The sequence below is a fragment of the Diospyros lotus genome, chromosome 12, assembly GCF_014633365.1.
Source record: "Diospyros lotus cultivar Yz01 chromosome 12, ASM1463336v1, whole genome shotgun sequence".
In the NCBI taxonomy this organism is placed as follows: domain Eukaryota; kingdom Viridiplantae; phylum Streptophyta; class Magnoliopsida; order Ericales; family Ebenaceae; genus Diospyros; species Diospyros lotus.
Window position 1 is genome coordinate 7,749,322 of NC_068349.1, and position 19,090 is coordinate 7,768,411.

The following is a 19,090-nucleotide window of genomic DNA, read 5'->3' on the forward strand; positions in this document are numbered from 1 at the left end:
TCTTTCTCCCAAGTTTCTTCTTTTCTCACATAATTTTGGTCCAATTTTTCTTCTATGATTGCTTGTACCATCATAGGTTCATCAAGTCTCTCAATTGGCTCATCATTCCTAGGGATGGATGTAAATTGGACCAACTCTTGACCTATGGGTGCATTGAATGACAATTTCCCTCCTTCAAAATTTTGATTAGGTTGGTTCGGAAACTCGCCAGGCTCACTCACGCTCGAGGTCTGTGTAAGTTCAATCAATTGTTCTAAAATGTCACCTATGGCCCTAGTAGTTTGTTCTTGATATTCGGTCACTTGTGCATTAAAACTCATTTGACCTCGCATAAACTCCTGAAGGGTGTCCTCTAAAAAATTTTCATCCCGAGGTTGATAAGTATCAGATCTAACCCCTTGTTCTAACTCGAATTGGTGAGATACTGGATAGAAAGGTTCATGAGATTGGAACAAAGAGTCATTGTTCCAAGCATAATTCCAATGGTCATATGAACTAGGGTAATCAGTGTAAAGATCCAGGTCGTAGCCCGACAGATAAGAATTCTCCCACTGACTCTGGTTAAAAGAAAACCTCCCCTCACTGGGCTCGGAATGACTAAATGCATTAGAAGACACATCAATGCTAAAATACTAAGACATGAAAAATATGAAAATGACAATTCAGGGACAGATAATGATCTAATGAATCAATTAATATTTCAATAATCATACCTGGCCATAGTCTCTTACACTGTTTAGTAATTAATAGTTATCTAAATATATTTTTTTACTTCTTTTTTAAATTTATAATTTTTTTTTCTTTTTGCCTCAATCTCCCTGACAACAGCGCCAAAATTTGATTGCACTCTCACCCTGCAATTAAAACACAAAACAAAACACAATAAAAATTTTATATTTTTTTTTGTTTATTTAGGTGAGAGGTTTATACTCGTCAGTATACGAGTGCAGTTGTAGTTCAAATTTAAATTTATACTTTCTGGATGAGTCCAGATCCTCCACTGAGAGATTTATTTATGGCAAAAGAAAAAGAATGTCACACACGCACACGCATTTAGATGGATTGGTAACAAGATTTTTTTTTATGATTTTTAGATAACAGATACTAGAAAATAAAACAAGGTAGAAGTTGAAATAAATGTTTAATGTGAGTATATAAAATTGGATAGCATTTGAGTTGAGACAATTTCAGCACCAACCCGTTAATTCCCAAATTTTAGCAGATAAGGTTAGTAACATTAATTTAATTTCAGATATGAGAGTTTGTTACTAAATGCAATTAGAGATGATAATAGTTCTAGTTTAAGCAATCCCCATACATGATATGCGGGATTCTATTTTAAGCAACTACCATAAATCCAATTACAATTAATATACAAAACAACTAAATTTATCATCCGGGTTTGGGTATGATAGCGTTTCCAGTTCTAGTAACTCCCATGCGTGACATGAAAGCTCTAAGTTAGGTTTACGCTCCAATCCAAACCTAGTAATTTTCTAATAATTAAAACACACTCATACTGAAATTTAAATTAATGTTACTCATTTAAAGCGCAACTTTCTTTGGGAATCATTGGCGTTGGACACTGTCCTTGCCTTAACCCAAGATTAGATTTAGCTACTCATTTCCATTTAAAAGTTAATTAACAAGAATTTAAATGACAAGAATTAAAATAGCAGAAACTAACCGACTATTTAGGTGGTGGATAATTAAAAGACAAGAATTAAAATTGTCGAAATTTAAAGGCAGAAATTAACTGGCCATTTAGGCGGTGGATAATAAAGTAACAATAAATGACATAAGAATTTAAAAGAATAAAGGAAGGAAGTAAGATTACAAGAGAAAACAAGAGAGAGAATAAGAGCAATTCTCTAAGAGAAACTCTAAGAACAAAACTAAACTTTGATTCAAGTAATAACAACCTCCTCACAAATGCACCTAAGTGAGCTATTTATAGCCCACAAGATGCAATACAAACCACACAATTATTCAACTAAACATAATTATATCTAATGGGCACTCACAAAACATTCACCTAACTAATGGAAGAAAATTAGGTAAAAGACAAAAAATACCAAAGACTTTAGGTGGTGGACTACTCATAAGAATACAAAAGACTTTAGGTGACAAATCACTTATAAAAAAAAATACAAAACAAAGAAAAGTCTTCTACAAGTTGGGGTTTTGTTGGGCCTTTTCTTGGTCTTGGACCTTTGGTTGGATTCCATTTGATAGTTGGGCCAAGTGCACTTGAAACATCCTCTAAACTCCATAATTGGCCTTTGAATTTGAGCAATAAAAATGGGTAATCCAATGTCTTCGATTATACCCCTAATTAATTGTAGAAGCCAACTTCCTTGTTTCATCCTGAAATAATATGTAATACGAATAATTATTTCATTTAAGCATAATATAAAGCCAAAATAGGGATATAATTCATTAGGATATAGGAAATATTGAACCTTACCAAGAGTGTCTCGTAGTGAAATTATTTAAAGAAAATAACATGGTCTCGACGAGCATTTCGGGATAGGATTTATGGTATCGAAAAAAATCGAATCGGGAACAGTTTTCGGTATAGCTAAAATACAACTGTTATTTAGGCTGTAAAATCGAATTGTCGTAGAGGACTGTCGAAAAATCAACGAAACCTAGGGGGGCTCCGGTTTTGTGTAATAAGCAACCCTTCAGTGGTTTCGAGATGAAACAATAGCCCGATGAAGACACTGGGGCAAAATCGCCGTAATCAAGTAACCTTGAATTATTAATTTTGCGTTTTTGGTATTGAAATGCAAATTAATTTGATGTTTGAGGGTACAATTGCTATTAGGGAATTGCCCAAGTGATATTATGAGAAAATTGGGGTTTAATGCATAATTTCTTATATTTATTAATGTAATATATGGTATATATAGTATATATATATATATATTTCGCGTGTGTGTGTGTGCATGGATGGCAGCCATCCCTCTGCAACTTACCATACCTTACAACTCCGAGCCATACCCTATGAGATTTATGGGAGATTTTACACGCAATGAGGTATGGCCTTAGTGAGGTGAGGAAATCGTCGAGCGCCTATAAATAGAGATGAGAGTTGAGAAGCAAAGGGTAAGCCATGGCCGAAGTTGCAGAGAGTGAGCGCGGGCGAGCAAATGGCCAAGGTGATCGAGGAGAAGCTGGAAAAAGATCGGGAGAGAGATCGAGAGGGAGCCGGGAGCTCACATCAACAACCGTAAGCAGTTGCAACGGGCGGGCAGCCACCATGACCGCAAGCTGCGACCATGACAGCGCATGCGGAGGTCGGCCAGCAGTTGGGGCGAGGTCCAACAAGCTCAGGCGATGTTCAGCGAGGTTGGGTGGGCTCGGTGGAGGTTGGAGCAAGAATCGGCGAGGCCGAATGCGGCCAAAGTTGGTCGCACAGTTGCAGGCAGCCATGGCAGTTGCAGGGAAGCTGGAAGAAAGAAGGAGAAGAATGAAGAAAAGAGGAGAAGAAGGAAGAAGAAGAGAAGAAAAAAAAAAGAAAGAAAAAAGAAAAGAAAGAAGAAAAGATAAGAATGGTGCGCGCAGGAGTTGCAGGGGAGGAAGAAGAAGAAGGAGGAAAAAAAAAAAGAAAAGAAAAGAAAAGAAAAAGAAAAAGAAAGAAAAGAAAAGAAATAGAGAAAAATAGAAAAAATTGGAGAAAATTTCTGGAAAAATCCCCAAAAAATAGGATTTGGGTATTAATTAATATTCTGGAGATTTTGGGCAAGAAAATGGTTCGGGCACGCGTTTCGAGAATATGACACGCATACCAAGGAAGCTGGAGAGGCTAAGTTAAGGTAAGTAAAATTTCTTAAAAAATTCTAGAAATTCAAGAATATTATTTTATGAATTTTCATAGTGAAATATTTGAGAAATATTTAGTTTGAATTTATTGAAGAAAAATAGAAAGAAATAGAGAGAAAAATAAAGAAAATACAAGAAATTATGAAAAAATAGGTTTTAATACTTATTTAAATAAATATGGTGATTAGGATGTTTTGAGGCTTAAGTTGAAGTGACTGGTATGAATTTTGAGGTTGGTACACAAATCGAGGCGATGCACGAATTTTGAGACATGACGTGAATATCGAGGTAGATCGATAAGTTTGAAAAGGTAAGTGGTACTTCCCAACTGGATTTAGTTTTATGGAAAATAGTTGGTTGTAGGTGATTTATGTTTCAAACCCCGATCCTCGGGGATACTTTCATCATATTGATATACTCTGATATGTATCCATCACATAAACTGCATACATGTCATGCTATGAAATGCATATGTACACGTTGATATCATTGATCACGCACATTGAGGCCGTAAGGAGTACGAACTGGCACCACTACTTTACCAAGGGTGTACCCATACACCCCGACTTCGAAAGAGGTGGCCGCAAAAATGGTGAGCAGCATGAAGGGTGCAGTTAACCCTTACGATGAGTAAGAAATTGTATTTATGCACGAAATATGTTTTATGTACCCTTACTTAGATGATTCATCATCTAACTTGGGCTTTGCTTTTGAAATATTCAAACGTTCCAGATGGAGATTGTAGCAGATACGAAAATGAATAAAGCATGAAATGACACTTAACAGAGTGCATGAGAAATGAAATGTATGTTATGTAGCCCGTGTATTTAAGTTCTGCTACTTTAAATTCTGAACGTTTTAAGGAATGCTAATGTATAATCTTATTTAGGGTTAATGTTAGTTGAGAACTTAAGCTATGTATTAAGTTATGTTGAGGAACGATGATCTGATTTAATGATCAATGTTAAGATATCATGTTCTATTCTTGCTTCTGCATTTGATGTGTATAATGATTCTCTTTCGAGATAAATGAATGGGAGTTCTAGCACAGATTAGAGGAACGATGTGGTTTAGAATTAGTTTGAAAGGAAAAAAAAAATTTATTGTCCTAGAATTGTCCCAAGTTATAAAGCGCCCGAGAAACGGGGCGTTACATCATTCATTTACATCCCCTCTACACTCACAATATAACCTAGAAATACAACTCGATCAGTGATAAAGGAACACTTATTCAGGTTAATATAGAGCTAGTTGTCATGCAAGACTTTGAACACATTTCATAGAAGCTCCACATGCTGAATTCTATCCTGGCTATACACTAAGATGTCATTAAAGTAAACAACAACATATTTTCTCAAAAAATCCTTCAAAACTTGACTCATCAACCTCATAAAATTGCTTGGGGTGTTAAAAAGCCCAAATGACATGACTAGCCATTCATACAAGCCATTCTTTATTTTAAAAGTTGTTTTCCATTCATCTCCTAATTTAATTCGAATTTGATGGTATCCACTCCTAAGATCAATTTTAGAAAATATCTTTGCCCGACAAAGCATATCAAACATGTCATCGAGTCGGGGGATCGAGAACCGATACTTCATTTTTATCTTGTTTGTTGCCCTACTATCAATACACATCCTCCAAGTTCCATCATTTTTTGGTGTTAGAAGGGCTGGTACAGCGCATGGACTTAATGACTCCCTAATCAGTCCATTTTTTAGCAATTCTTCAACTTGTCTTTTCAATTCAACATGTTTATTAGGTGACATTCTATAACGAGGCAAGTTAGGAAGGATTGCACCTGGTATGAAATCAATTTGATGTTGAATATCACGAAGAGGAGGCAAGCGAGCAGGTAATTCATCCTGAACTAAACTTTTAAATTTATGGAATAGACTTGAAACTTATTCAGGAACATCTCTGGCATCTTCCTCTACAACCATCAAAGCATATGCCACATTTTCTTTACTAAAAACTTGTTCGAAAGCTCTATAGGACAGCAAGCTAACCGGGCCTTGATCATGAGATGCCACACTCGTGGGGACATCCTTCAAAGGGTTCAACACAAATGTTACCCCTCCATTGTTAACTGTGTAGATGTTCTTCCTCCCGTCATGTTGAGCACATCGATAATATTGCCACGGTCTCCCAAGGAGTAAGTGACAAGCGTCCATAGGAAGGACGTCAAAATAGAACTTGTCTTCGTACTTTCCAATGGAGAATTTCACCTGGCATCTTTGTGTTACCAAAACCTCTCCTCCTTTCTTGAACCATGACACCTTGTACAGTTTAGGATGCTGCTCACATGGAAGTTTTAGCTTTTCAACTTGTTGGTTATGATCTGGACTCTCTTATACACACACTACTTTCTTATGATCAACTCTCAAGAACAAGAAAAACAGAACACTGTTAATCAAGAATTCTCTTCTTATTATTGTATAAAAAGCAAGACCCTTATATAGGGATATTACAAGCAGATTACATGTGAAAATCATAACAAACTAGAATATTATTAACAAACTAAGTTGTGCCCTTAAGAATAGGTCATCAACTGACCTACTCCTACAAACAATGACATTATTATTCCATCACTCCTGCTGACTCGGTCACATAGTAGACTTGGTTTGCTAACTCCAACACGACCATCGTCTTGGACACCATATTTTCTACACTTCCAAAATCAACCATCAAGATACACTTTTTTTCATTGGTTAAGCAATAAGTTCGGAAGATGTTATGCTTGAGCCATTTATCATCTTCTTGAATAGTCATTACACATCAAATCACAAGACTTTCAGCATCGCAATCAGGTTCACAATACTCATTTTCAATTCCACTTTTAGGCTCTTCATCATAAATAGGCCCTTCTTCTTCTTGCCCTTCTTGAACAACATTCACCTCGGCTTTCTTGGAAGGACATTCATATGCACGATGACTAGCTTCACCACACCTGAAACACTTGAAACCTAAAGATCCATTCTTACCAAGGTCTTTTTTTCCTCCTCCAGCATGTGGGTTTGGACGCTCAGAGTTGGATGCTGAATTTTTTTTTACTAGGGATCACTATCTTTGCTTTCAAGGCTTTACTACTATCACATTTTTCGAAAAAGGCCTATTAAACTTTTTCCTCTGCTTTAAGCGCCATTTGATTTGCCTTTTCAAGCGAATGGATGGGATACATCATTAACTCCCCTTGAAGATTGAGTTTTAAGCCATTTGTGTATCTCGCAACAAGATGATCATCTGTTTCTGTAACATTAATCCGACTCAACAACTTAGAGAATTGCTCTGTGTAATCAGCCACAGATTGTTCATTGCAATAGCGAACACGATGGAACTTCTGGTACAAGGACTGAGAGTAATCTAGCAGAAGAAATTTCTCATCCAACTTTAACTTCATCTCTTCCCATGTGTGAACTCTTGGGACTCCTCGCCTATCTCGACTTCGTTGATATTGTTGCCTCCAAACCAAAGCATGGCCGTTTAATTTTGTAGTGACAAACTGCACATTTCTTTCTTCTATCAAGTTTTTCCATTCAAAGAATGCTTCCAAAGACGCAATCCAGTCACAATACTTATCAGGATCTAACTTTCCTTCAAAGTCCGATATGTGAACTTGGATACTTCTATCTGTCCCTTCAAAAGCTCTTGCTAATCGTTCCATGGCCCAACGATCACCAAAAACTGCTTCTAAATTTATAGTGACTTCTTTGATTTCGTGCAGGGGAATTTTGCATCCTTTGGAGAATCTCAGTCATCGTTTCTTGAAGCATTTGATTAGACCATCTCAATTCAGTGACCTCGTCACGTAAAGTGACATCCTTAACATTTTGTCGTCGCCTAGGAGGCATAATCACTGAAACAAATAAAAATCACCCAAAATCTAGATTTTCTTCTGATACCAATTTGATGCAAGCCGGAACCTGCAAGGTTAGGATAATTCCATAAATCACTTGACCAGAGGCAACGGACATCACTCGACATTACTAATCGTGGAAGACACTCACACGACCAAGCCACACGCTTGATATTTAGAAGGACTCACTCACTTCAAGCAAGGAGAGGACTTGCAATGTATACATATATATTCTCCAAAAACTTCCTAGATTTTCATTCACAAAGATATATATAGAGATTACAAAAGACACTCTTAGTTATTTTCCCTAGACACTTATTGCTTTAGGACTTTCCAAAACAAGCCATATTTCCAAGACAAACAACACACCTTCACAAGGCATAGAAATCAAAAGGTTTTCAAAGACTAACATCATAAAACAAACTAAAATTAAATAGACTTCTCGTCTCCCCAGTATGCTTCTGTATCAAATCCTAGGAGAAAAATCTGAGGCACTATTAGATTTGGAAATGTCAACATACGGGTAACTTTGAAACTTTATACTGACAGAAAAATTCGGTTCCAGTGGTCGCCACGCCGAAAGGTAATATCAACTTCTGAGATATCCTTGATTTTCAGGTAATCATCATCTTGTCTGCCTAGGAGCCTCTGAATCAGTTTATTTTGCATTTCTGAAAAAGCAAGTGACTTCAGATTGATGAGGAACTCAATGCCTGCTGGGACATTCTTCAGCAATTCACAGTGGATAATCTTGAGACCTTCGAGCTGTGGCATTGCCCCCTGTTCCACTGTCACCCTCCTCAGCTGCTTCAAGTCATGGAGATGCAATACCTTAAGTGCTTGGAACCCTCCAGCCGTGAAATGCAGCTCTCCACCATCATAAGCCTCGCGAAGTTGAAGCTCCACTAGATTTGGTAGAGCTTGAAGAGGCTCAAGCGGATTCAATCTTAGCCTACTCCACCTCAGCCGCAGTTTCACAAGGTTATCCATCGAAGATATCCACGGCGGTAGCTTCTCCAAGTTTCCTTGCAGCCATATCCGCTGAAGGTATGGCGGAGGAGAAGACATGGACTGGAGGTCAAGGATCTCACGCTCCTCTATTGAACTCAAATCTAATGACCGAAGGTTCCTTAGGTTTTCGATGGAAGAGCACAGTGCCACCCCATCTTCTCTCCTCAATTTGGTAATGCCCAACTTTCTGAGTTGGGTTAAGTTTCCTACCTCATTCAATATATCACTACTTTGATCTGCTTCAACAAAGCAGAGCTTTTGCAAAGATGGCAGGTTCCCCATTCCCATTGGTGCCTTGAAACCCCAAGTGGAGTGAAATGGTGAAGATGTTCTTTTATTGTAACGATACACCAAAAGATGGCGTAATTTTTTGAGCTTTCGGATTTCAACAGGCAATTCAGTCACATCAGCATGCTTGAGATCCAATGTCTCCAGGTCAAGAAGCCCCCCAATAGAGCGTGGAATTTCTTTCACCCTTGTTGCTCTCAAGCTTATATATCTTAAAAGGTATAACTTCAAGATTTCTTCTGGAAAAATCTGCAGGTGTGCACTCTGCAAATCTACTACTTTGAGCAGCCTGAGACTGCCGGCAAGCAATCTAGAGATGGGTGATTTAGGTGGCAGGTCTCTTACCCTGAACATGAACAGAGAACGAAGCTGGGAGTCCTTCCTGCTTTCTTTCACTTCTCTACACGTTCCATGAATTGACAAACGCCGGAGTTTTTCAGGCCATGGTGCATTGTTTTTATTGGCTATGGCTACAAAATTTAGTTCTCTAGACTTTGAAAGAGCAATTTCTCGCAGAAGGTCATGGACTCGGCATGCGCTAACCCTTCCATTTCTAGTTGTTTTGGCTATTTGGACTAGGCTTCTATCAACAAGCTCATTGAGGTAATCCGCAGCTATTTCTTCTGGCATTTGCCCTTCTCTTCTTTCAACAAATCCTTCTGCCATCCATAATCTGATCAATTTCATACGTTTAATGAAACAATTCTCAGGGAAAATGCTCAAGTAAAGGAAACACACTTTCAAGTAACTTGGCAAATGATCATAACTGAGCAACAGTATTTGCTTCATACTCTCGAGCTTTCTGTTTCCTTCGATATGAGCACCAAGGCTGCGGTTAACTTTCTCCCATTCATCTATTTTACCCTTCTCTTTAGTTGCCAGAAGGCCCCCAATTGCCACAATTGCAAGGGGCAAGCCTTCACATCTTCCTAGGATTTCTCGAGAAAGTTCCTCCAAGTGTGGAGGACTAGAGTCTGCTCTGAATGCCTTTCTGCAAAACAATCTCCAAGACAAATCCTCAGTCAAGGGTGTCAGATTATATATCTGATCATCAAATCTTGTCCGGGCAGTACGAGCTATATCAGCATGTCGGGTCGTGACCATCACTCGGCTCCCAAATTGAGAGTTAGGGAATGCATATGTTAGAGCTTCCCATGCATCTATCACTACAAGAGATTTGATTTTTTCCGGCGGTTAAAAAATCGCCGGAAAAAGTTAAAAAACCGCCGGTAAAATTTTTACCGGCGGTAATTTTCTCTGCCGGAAATACCTCCGTCGGAAAAAATTACTGGCGGTTTTTAACCGCCGGGGAAAAAAATTTATCGGCGGTTTTGTTGAACCGCCGGTAAAAATAAGAATTACCGGCGGTTATTAAAATCCGCCAGCAAAGTTTTGACTTTGCCGGCGGTTTAAAAACCGCCGGTAATGATATTATTACCGGCGGTTTTAAACCGCCGGTAATGGCTTTGATAATATTCAAACAATTACAATACATGAGAGATACCAGTTCCGAGAGAGAGAGAGAGAGAGATGGAGTAATTTTGGAGTCAACAAGAAACAGGGAACAAGACCAGCCCCAAAACAGAACACAAACATGGGGCAAATGTCCCAAAACAGAATTAAAGCGACATTGCCGAGCTTCCAGCCAATCAAAAGACCAAATGCCAATCTCCAAGAATTAGATGGATCTAGGCAGGCAAAAAGAAGCAAGATCCATGCTCATAGCAAAGAAGCTAATTAGGTAAATGAAATTAGCTTTTAAGCTACAAATGGATGGTAGAAAAATGACCTGGATGGGCCGCAGTCAAGGAAACAAGAAAAGCCAACCTAAATACCATAACACGAACTAGCCATCAAATAGGAGATCAGGGAAGGAGAGCCAAAAGCCCAAGTAAGCCGTAACAGTAAGCAAGCCAAGAAGGAAAAACTTTTGAGACTGATTCAAAACCAGCGAGGACCTTCATAATATTTTGAACATAATCCATAATTAGTAACACGATGAGGCACTAAACAGAATGGTTAATTAAACCATTAATCATTAATTGTGCTACCACAGAGAGTATTTGGATGTATGCAACATGGATTTGCTAATCTAACAAAATCATTGACCAAACTGGAAAACCCAAAAAACAAGAAACTCAACCGTGTTTGTGAAGCTACAGAACTCATGTCTTGGGAATGCATTAAAACAAGCTCCTTCAGCACACGCATTCCCTACAACCTACACTCAAATGTTGGTTATAAACATAAACACAAAGAAATGCAACACCACATCTTCAAAACAAATAAAATGTTTAGGGCAACTCCTGTCGTATAATTTTGCTTGTTCAGCAATGGTAATTTGATAAATATTAAGGCTCTCAAGATAACATAGCAAAGCCATCTGATGTGAATTAAGGCTCCCCTATTCAAAATGAACAATTCTTCAAAAATTAAAAGAAAAATAAATACGTAATACATACCATTCCTTTTCAGAGTCAGAAACTTTAGAATTTTGTCATGACTTTTACTACCCCTGATCTATATGTATGGTAGTGAAAAAAAAAAAAAATTGAAGAGGGGAACCATATTCCACTATCAAAACTGTGTAATTATCCAGCCAAAAAATGTTTAATTTAATCATAGTTGCATCCTTTATCAATCTCAACCACATGCAAGATACCACTACAAATTTACCCAACACCCCTCCAGGAATTGTGTGACTGAACACCTACAAATACAATTGAGAAGTGATTCTGCATGTGCATAATAAATGAACTAAACAAAAATGCAAAAGGGGAAGAAAACAACGCCTATTGAGTCCACATTTACTGTTTAGTCATCAAATAATTGGGCAATAACAGCCTGCAAGACTTGCCAACACTCCCAAATGTACTCTTTGTAGAGGTGTAAATGCTTGCACATGACAACAGAAGTGATCTAATTGCAAGTTCAGAACCATAAAGATAACACTTTTCATTTCATTTCATGTCATTTTTTGCAGACCAAAATCCAGAAAAAAAACTTATGTACAAGCATCTGTATCCAACATGGTATGATTCACATTAAAAATACAATCTGACGAGTAAGAATAATTAAGAAGCATACCATTACATAATCTATCCCTGCTCCCATCTTTGTACTTTTATCAGGATGATGAGTGAACACATTGTCAAGCACAAATGACTGATCCTCGGCAGACAATGGATCCCCGTCATTGTACCTTGAAAACAAGAAAACAGATTTTACAACTTCATATTTAAAAAATTTCATAGACAAAAATAAATTTATTTCCTATTCCTTATTAACAGTCATGGAGAAGCATTTCTTGTTGATTACACGGTTTTATAACAAATATAGGAAAGAATTGTATTGGATTGTGTGAATAATGATGCTGATTACATGGTGTTATAAACAACAATTACAAGATAAAGATAAACCTGACTAGCCTAATCAAGAATCAAACTCCACATAATATCAAGAATGGAGATAAGACTGATCTAATCCCAAATTTAAACTGAAAATCTAACTGAGCAGATAAGTATAATTAATCTAAACATATATCTTTAACACATGCAATGAAAAGTTGGGGTGGTGCCAGCAATTAGCATAACAACTAAGGTATATAAAAATGGAGAGTTGATAAATCCTCGGGGAGAGCAGAAAGACGTCTAGATTAACCTCAAATACAATGATCAGTTCAAAATTACTAAGAATGTTGGATTTTGACATTTAAGGATGCTCCAAGTTAATAGTCAATCATAAAACTAGCAAAGACATGAAAAGTTACCCAGTCTGATGCAGAATTCTTCTAATAGATTGCATTATCAACTCAACATCTGACAAAATATTTTGTTCCTTAGAGGTGAACATATCCAAACGCTGTCTTGTTGCAGTTAAATTTCCAACTGCTTTGTTTTTCCAATCTCCAGTATTAGAGGAACCCCAACCACGTGGGCTATCAGTTTGTTCTTTCTTAGAAGAGAACCTTCTTGGCTTACCCCACTGTGGTTGTACACTTTCATTCTGACTGACTGTGTTTGCAGGATCCCAGCCACTTTCACTTGCTGATTGATTTGTCTGTTCATTCATTACATTTTGACTGCGATTCCATAAACTGGCAGGTGATTCTTTCTTCTGTCCAGCCTGAGATTTTTCATCAACTGTACATTGGCTCTCATCAACCAGAATATCCCGTAGCTCTGGTGGTCTTCTAGAGAGGTTATCCTGTGTCTTCCCAGCATCAGCTCCCCAACTGGACCAACCACTCGGATTTGCTGGTGCTGTGCCAGCACCTAGATTTTTCTTTTTTCCAGCCCATTCATCATTGGACTCATCAAATTAAAAATAAGAACTCAACTAAAATTAAAAATCATTGAAATGATCAAATCAATTTTACTCCAATCAACACTAACTCTAAAAACAACAATGTTGATCAATAATTATGATCTAATAGAATGAATTATCATCTAAATCTCAACCGATAAACAGAGGATCTGGGATAACACGCAAGATTCATACGTATAGACAGATAAATAAACGATAGAGATACATTCTACACAAGCTGGAGACAAACCTGATCAAGGAAGAACAACTATCGCGGAGCAATCGAACTGTAATTTACCCCAATTCCAATCAACACTTCTCTGGTTGCATGTGCGACTGATCAGTGAGCGAAGGAGGGCGAGGGCGAGGCCGATGGCGAGAGCGACTGAGAGTGAGCGAGGGAGGGCGAGGTCGACTGAGAGAGAGCGAGGCGAGGCGAGCGAGCGAGGGAGGGCGAGAGCGACTGAGAGTGAGCGAGGGAGGGCGAGGCGAGGCGAGCGATCGAGGGCGATCGAGGGAGGCAGCGAGGGCGATCGACTGAGAGTGAGCAAGGGAGGGCGAGGCGAGCGAGCGAGGGCGATCGACTGAGAGTGAGCGAGGGAGGGCGAGGCGAGGTGAGGCGAGGCAGCGAGGGCGATCGAGGGAGGCAGCGAGGCGCGAGCTAGATAATGTTAGGGTTTGTAGGGGGGAATTTTGGAAGAGATCGAAGGAGGTGAGGGGAAGAATTCGGTCGGGAGCGCGCGGGGGAGAATTGGGTGCGGGCGGACTTATATAATCCTATCCCCGGCGGTTTTAAAACCGCCGAGGATGGGTAAACACAACCGACGGTTTTATTAAACCGCTGGTTATGTTCAAAAATCACCGACGGTCTTTTAAAATCGCCGAGGATGTGTATTTCATTACCGGCGGTTTTAAAACCGCCGGTAATTTTCACCAATCACCGGCGGTCCTACAAATCGTCGATAATTTTGGTGTTTTCCCGACGATTATTAAAACCGCCGGGAAAACTTCGCCGCCAATACCCATTTTTCCTGTAGTGTATATCCCATATATCATCCAAAACAATTACATACCTCTTTTGATTCAAGAATTGATTTTCATTTTCAGGCCTTCTATTTTCATGCTATTAACTTCTTGGGGGATTCGTTGCTTGATTTGTCCAAACAGTTGTTGAATTATGCCTTTCAGGATCTCTTCCGTCATGAATGACTGTGTAATTGCGATCCAAACTTGGATCTCAAAATGCTTTTTCACTGTTGCATCATCGTAAACCTTTCTTACCAGGGTGGTTTTCCCTATCTCCCCCATTCCAACCACTGAGATTACCCTGAGTCCAGGCTCACCCTTCAAAAGGTACTCTTTCAGCTGCCCCTTGGGCTTGCCTATTCCTACTAACCCGGCTTCCTCTACAAGAAGAGCATCCGCTCGGCAACCGTGCCATGATCTTCTGTTAGAACTAAAGGTGGACGAGGTCGAGCCTGCCTCCGGTGTAAGTCTGCGACTGTATGTCTTGTGCTCCTTTATGTTTTTGACTCTTTCTTTGATGTCTTTGAGTTTTCTATCAATTTGGTGGCTAGCCTTCAAGTTCAGGATGCAATGAAAAGCTTTGAGGATAAAGCCACAGATCCCCTCCCTGTCAGGGTACACTGGATGAAGCTTGAACTCGTCGAGGACATCTTCCATATCGTAAACAACATCGCGCATTTGCTTAACCCATACATCAATTTCTGGATCGCTCTCTTTGTCTGTATCTGCATGCCCTAGAAAAGCCCTCATCCTATCTAATTCATCCGTGATGTACCGAACTTCTCCCCCCGCATCGCTGAATCGGTTCAAGGCTCCGCTCCGCAAAAGTGCAACTAGGTTGTTGAGTAGAAAGTTGACTACACTTTCTGCCATTTGCCTCTTGGAACTTGTGCTTTTGTCTCTCAAGAAACCTGTCCAACAAGCAGTGATCCTCTCGGTGGTTTAGATATGAAGAAATGTCTCACCATATATGCTATCCGCGGAGGTATTCTCCCAAACTCTTTGTGGAGTAAAGATACTATTGTTTAGCTGGTTTTCTATGTGGAAAGAAAAAGGCTGAATTGGAATGTGAAGGAAAAGTGGGGATAAAAAAGGAGCATGTTGCTCGAAGCATGGCCAAATATGGGGAATAAAGCTAACACAACCATTTTATCAATCAATATCGGACTTTCACAAGATCTTTTCACTGTGGCATACTGTGCTTTTTGCTGATACCTTTCTTTTGTTTGTGGGTTGCATGTGATTATGTTCCTTCTGTGAAATATCATCAAACAAACAAAAGAGCAACAATGAGCTTTCCTTTGCCACTTTGACTGACCATTTTGAAGCCTCAGTTTCGAACAACTGAAATGAAAGAGAATGCTTTAGCTTCCAAGTTTCAATGGTGGGCACAGCAAAATTGCCTGCCCACTTTAAAAGAACGACTAGTTCATTCCATGTTTGAATGGAACCCTTGCTTTCTTTAGTACGGGAGGCTATGACATGGCAATAATACAAAAGAAAGTAAGATTCTGTCACTTTGCTTGGATAAAGAATAGTAAAGTAACGAAGATGAAATGATTGTTATACTGTAGGCACGTCAAAATAAATATATTTATGAATTCAAAAACTGTGAATTTAATAACAAAACCTTGTAATTTATTACAAAGTTTAAAAAAAAAATTAAATTATACTAGACATTAAAAAATATCTTAAAAGATTTTCTCTAGAAAAAATGTTTTTTTTAAAATTTGACCTATAATTCAAATCTTATCAATAACAATTTTTTCTTTCTTTATTTCTTTTTTTCCTTAGTGTTTCAGTGACACCCATCCACCCACTTGCCACACATTCCTCTCCTCTTCCCTGCCACCCTTTGCCGTTGTAACAGTGAGCACACCCGACTTCTTCTTTTGTAGTCTCCATCCCTGCCATTATGGTGGCGCTCTTTGCCACTACGACAGCAAACTTCACACGCGTCCTTTTCTCTGCTACCCTCTTCTCTCCTCTTGTCATTCTATCTCTTGACCAACACTGACGTCGTTTGTTGCAGCTTAATTAAAGAAATTATAATTTTTAATTTTTTAATTATAATTTCTAAAATTTAGAATAAGTTGTGAACCTGTTTGCTACAATTTCTTAAAAGTTGTAGTTAAGTAGTTGTGATGTTTGATACCATAAACTTTAAAATAACTCTTTTTTGTATAATTGTCCATAATAATACTCTTAGTAGTTATAGAATGATAATTTAAAAATTAATTAATGTATATGTATAAGTTTCAAGTGTTATAAAAAAATTAATTAAAGTATAAAGAGAGGAAGATGACGAGAAAGAGGAAGAGATCTGAAAATGGAGATGACGGTGGAGAAGAAAAACCCATGATTGTATTGACAAGAGGGTAATTCTTTATTAAAAGTAAGGGCAAAATTATCATAACAATGTAATCATTTAAGCAGAAATTGTAAAAGGTGGGATACTCCAGCTTTGAAAAAGTCAGCTTCTACCCTTTCTAAAAGCTAGTAGAAGCTATAAGTTAAAATTTTATAAACTAAAATAAATACTACATCCCAACTTTTTTGAAACTAGAAGCTAAAAATTACATCTTTTAAGGTGCAACAAACAGCCCACTATTGCATCTCCCTCTGTCACTACAATAGCAACTTCTCTCTTCGTCTGGCCACTTGTTGTCAATCTTCTGTTGCATGATTTTCAAAACATTCTCTCATTTTCTAGAGTTTAAAATTAGTTTATATTTAATAGAAATAAATGCCCTTTTCATGCTTCTTTAATTTTCTATAGAAATAGAAACAGGGTTGGGTCAAGCATTGGTGGGGCTTAGGCGATAATTAGTTTAGTGATCTTCTAAAAAATAATAAAAAATCTTGAAATTTTATTTTTTCTTATTTTTTTTGAGATGTAAAATTACTAATTAAAATTTTGTATTCTACTTTAGAAAGTAATTTTTTTTTCAATTGATAATATAGATAAGAGAAAAAAATCTGAAAATGTAAAAATTGAATAAGTAAAAAATATAAAGAGTTTACATATTTATAAATTAAAAATTCACTAATTTACTTTTTTTTCTTTAATACCCAGATAAATGTAGATTCTATAGACGAAGTTTTTGTAGTCCAAAAAATTATTTTACCAAATTGTCCTCCTAAAATAATACTATTTCTTGTCTCTTTTTGTTTTTTTTTTTTTTTGTTTTTACATTTTTAGTTTACACCACATTATTCATTGTCTAACATTAAAAATAATCTATAGACTTAGAAAGTTAAGGACCTCCTCATTTAAATGACATCTCACTATACATTGTCTAATACTAAAAAATGATCTATGGACTCATAGAGTTAGAGGATTTCTTCGTTCAAATGAAATAACAAAATAAATAAAATATGAATTTTAAAAAAATCATCATAAAATAAAATTAATAATTTTACATCTCAAAATATTAAAAAATAAATTTTAATTATTTATTTATTTTGGAGCCCTTTCTCTGGGGCCTTATGCATAGGCCTTAGTGGCCTATGCTTTCACCCGAAGCCAAATAGAAATATAGAAACATAAATAAAAACTAGAGATAAAAAATAAAAATTATTTTTCACAAATAAATAGGTCATTAACTTAGGACGATCGTCCTTGAGCGGCCCTTATCGTCGTGCTTTTGATTTCGATAAATGAGGTAAATCGTAGGTATGAGATTTTGCCTCACTACACAGAACGAAGATCAAACTCACAATCCACCAATACAAACTCGGTATATCGCTTACTCGAACGCTCAACTTATATCCTGGGGCCATTAACTTCTTTATACATCTATAAGTTGTTAAGTAAATATTAAATTTTCTTGTTGCACCTCTGTTGTCATACAAATCTAGAAATGAAAATGTAATTAAGTGATACAAATCTAGAAATGAAAATGTAATTAAGTGATGGGTTAAATAACATATGCTACATACATTTATTTCATATTGGAAATGTTAATATTAGAAATGGATGCAGAAGTAGTGAACTCTTCCCAGCCACCTAAAATTTTTAAAGAGAGGTAGTTAGGTGCTTTTAACTTATTCTGGATTTGAGTGCTTGTACCCATTGTTGCTTCCTTTTGACCAGCTGGTCATGAATGGCTGGATTGGACGCATCTATATATATTCTTATTTGATTCATCTTCTTTCGGTGCAAGGCCATCATTGATTTCGGACAAAGGATAATCTCTATTTTTATTTTTGCGCATTTGATTGAAATCATGCTCATGTTTCTGCTTTACATGATTTGCCTAATACAAGTTTATAACCAAATGGAATGATCGTGGGCAATTCATTTTTATGGATGAAAGTGATTGTTGATGGATTCATTTACTTTCGGCATGAGTTTAACCTTCTGTACGATCTTAGTTGATTAGGGATTGGAAAAAATTTGATTAAGATATGCGTAATCGATAATGAGTTTTCAATATTAGAGTTTGGATATGTCATCTAAATCACACTATATTAGATCTTAGCATAGTAATCATGATTTGTGAATTTGATTAATCATTGACTCTTCTTTGGTTTAGTCAATGAAATGATTATAATACATAATAATAAAAAAGACTAAATAAATTTACTCGAAATATTAATTTCATTGCTAATAGAATTGTCCTAACATAATATTAATTGTCACTCCATAAGTTTAGAGATACTTCGAGAAAATAGAGAAATTCTCATTATAAATCGAGAAATTCGATTGATGTCAAAAATTTGATATGCCTTGATTATTACTTAGTTATGAATTTAAAATATCACATTCAAGAA

At 37.2% G+C, this 19,090-nt stretch overlaps 2 protein-coding genes across 2 annotated transcripts in view; both read right to left on the bottom strand.

Moving 5' to 3' along the window:
• Nucleotides 1-667: 667 nt before the first annotated feature.
• LOC127786647 (disease resistance protein RPM1-like) lies at nucleotides 668-15,678 on the bottom strand. The gene is made up of 3 exons (XM_052314182.1): nucleotides 12,753-15,678; nucleotides 12,071-12,185; nucleotides 668-854 (listed from the first exon to the last, which is right to left on the bottom strand). Exon 1 carries the CDS (start codon nucleotides 15,185-15,187, stop codon nucleotides 14,372-14,374), a length of 816 nt encoding a protein of 271 aa, XP_052170142.1. The 5' UTR covers nucleotides 15,188-15,678; the 3' UTR covers nucleotides 668-854; nucleotides 12,071-12,185; nucleotides 12,753-14,371.
• LOC127786835 (disease resistance protein RPM1-like) overlaps nucleotides 7,537-19,090 on the bottom strand; it is a 117,221-nt gene continuing 105,667 nt past the window's right edge. Inside the window, exon 3 of the mRNA XM_052314523.1 lies at nucleotides 7,537-8,809. Coding sequence (XP_052170483.1) covers nucleotides 8,222-8,809 — 588 coding nt within the window. The 3' untranslated portion in view covers nucleotides 7,537-8,221. The remainder of the gene's footprint in view (nucleotides 8,810-19,090) is intronic.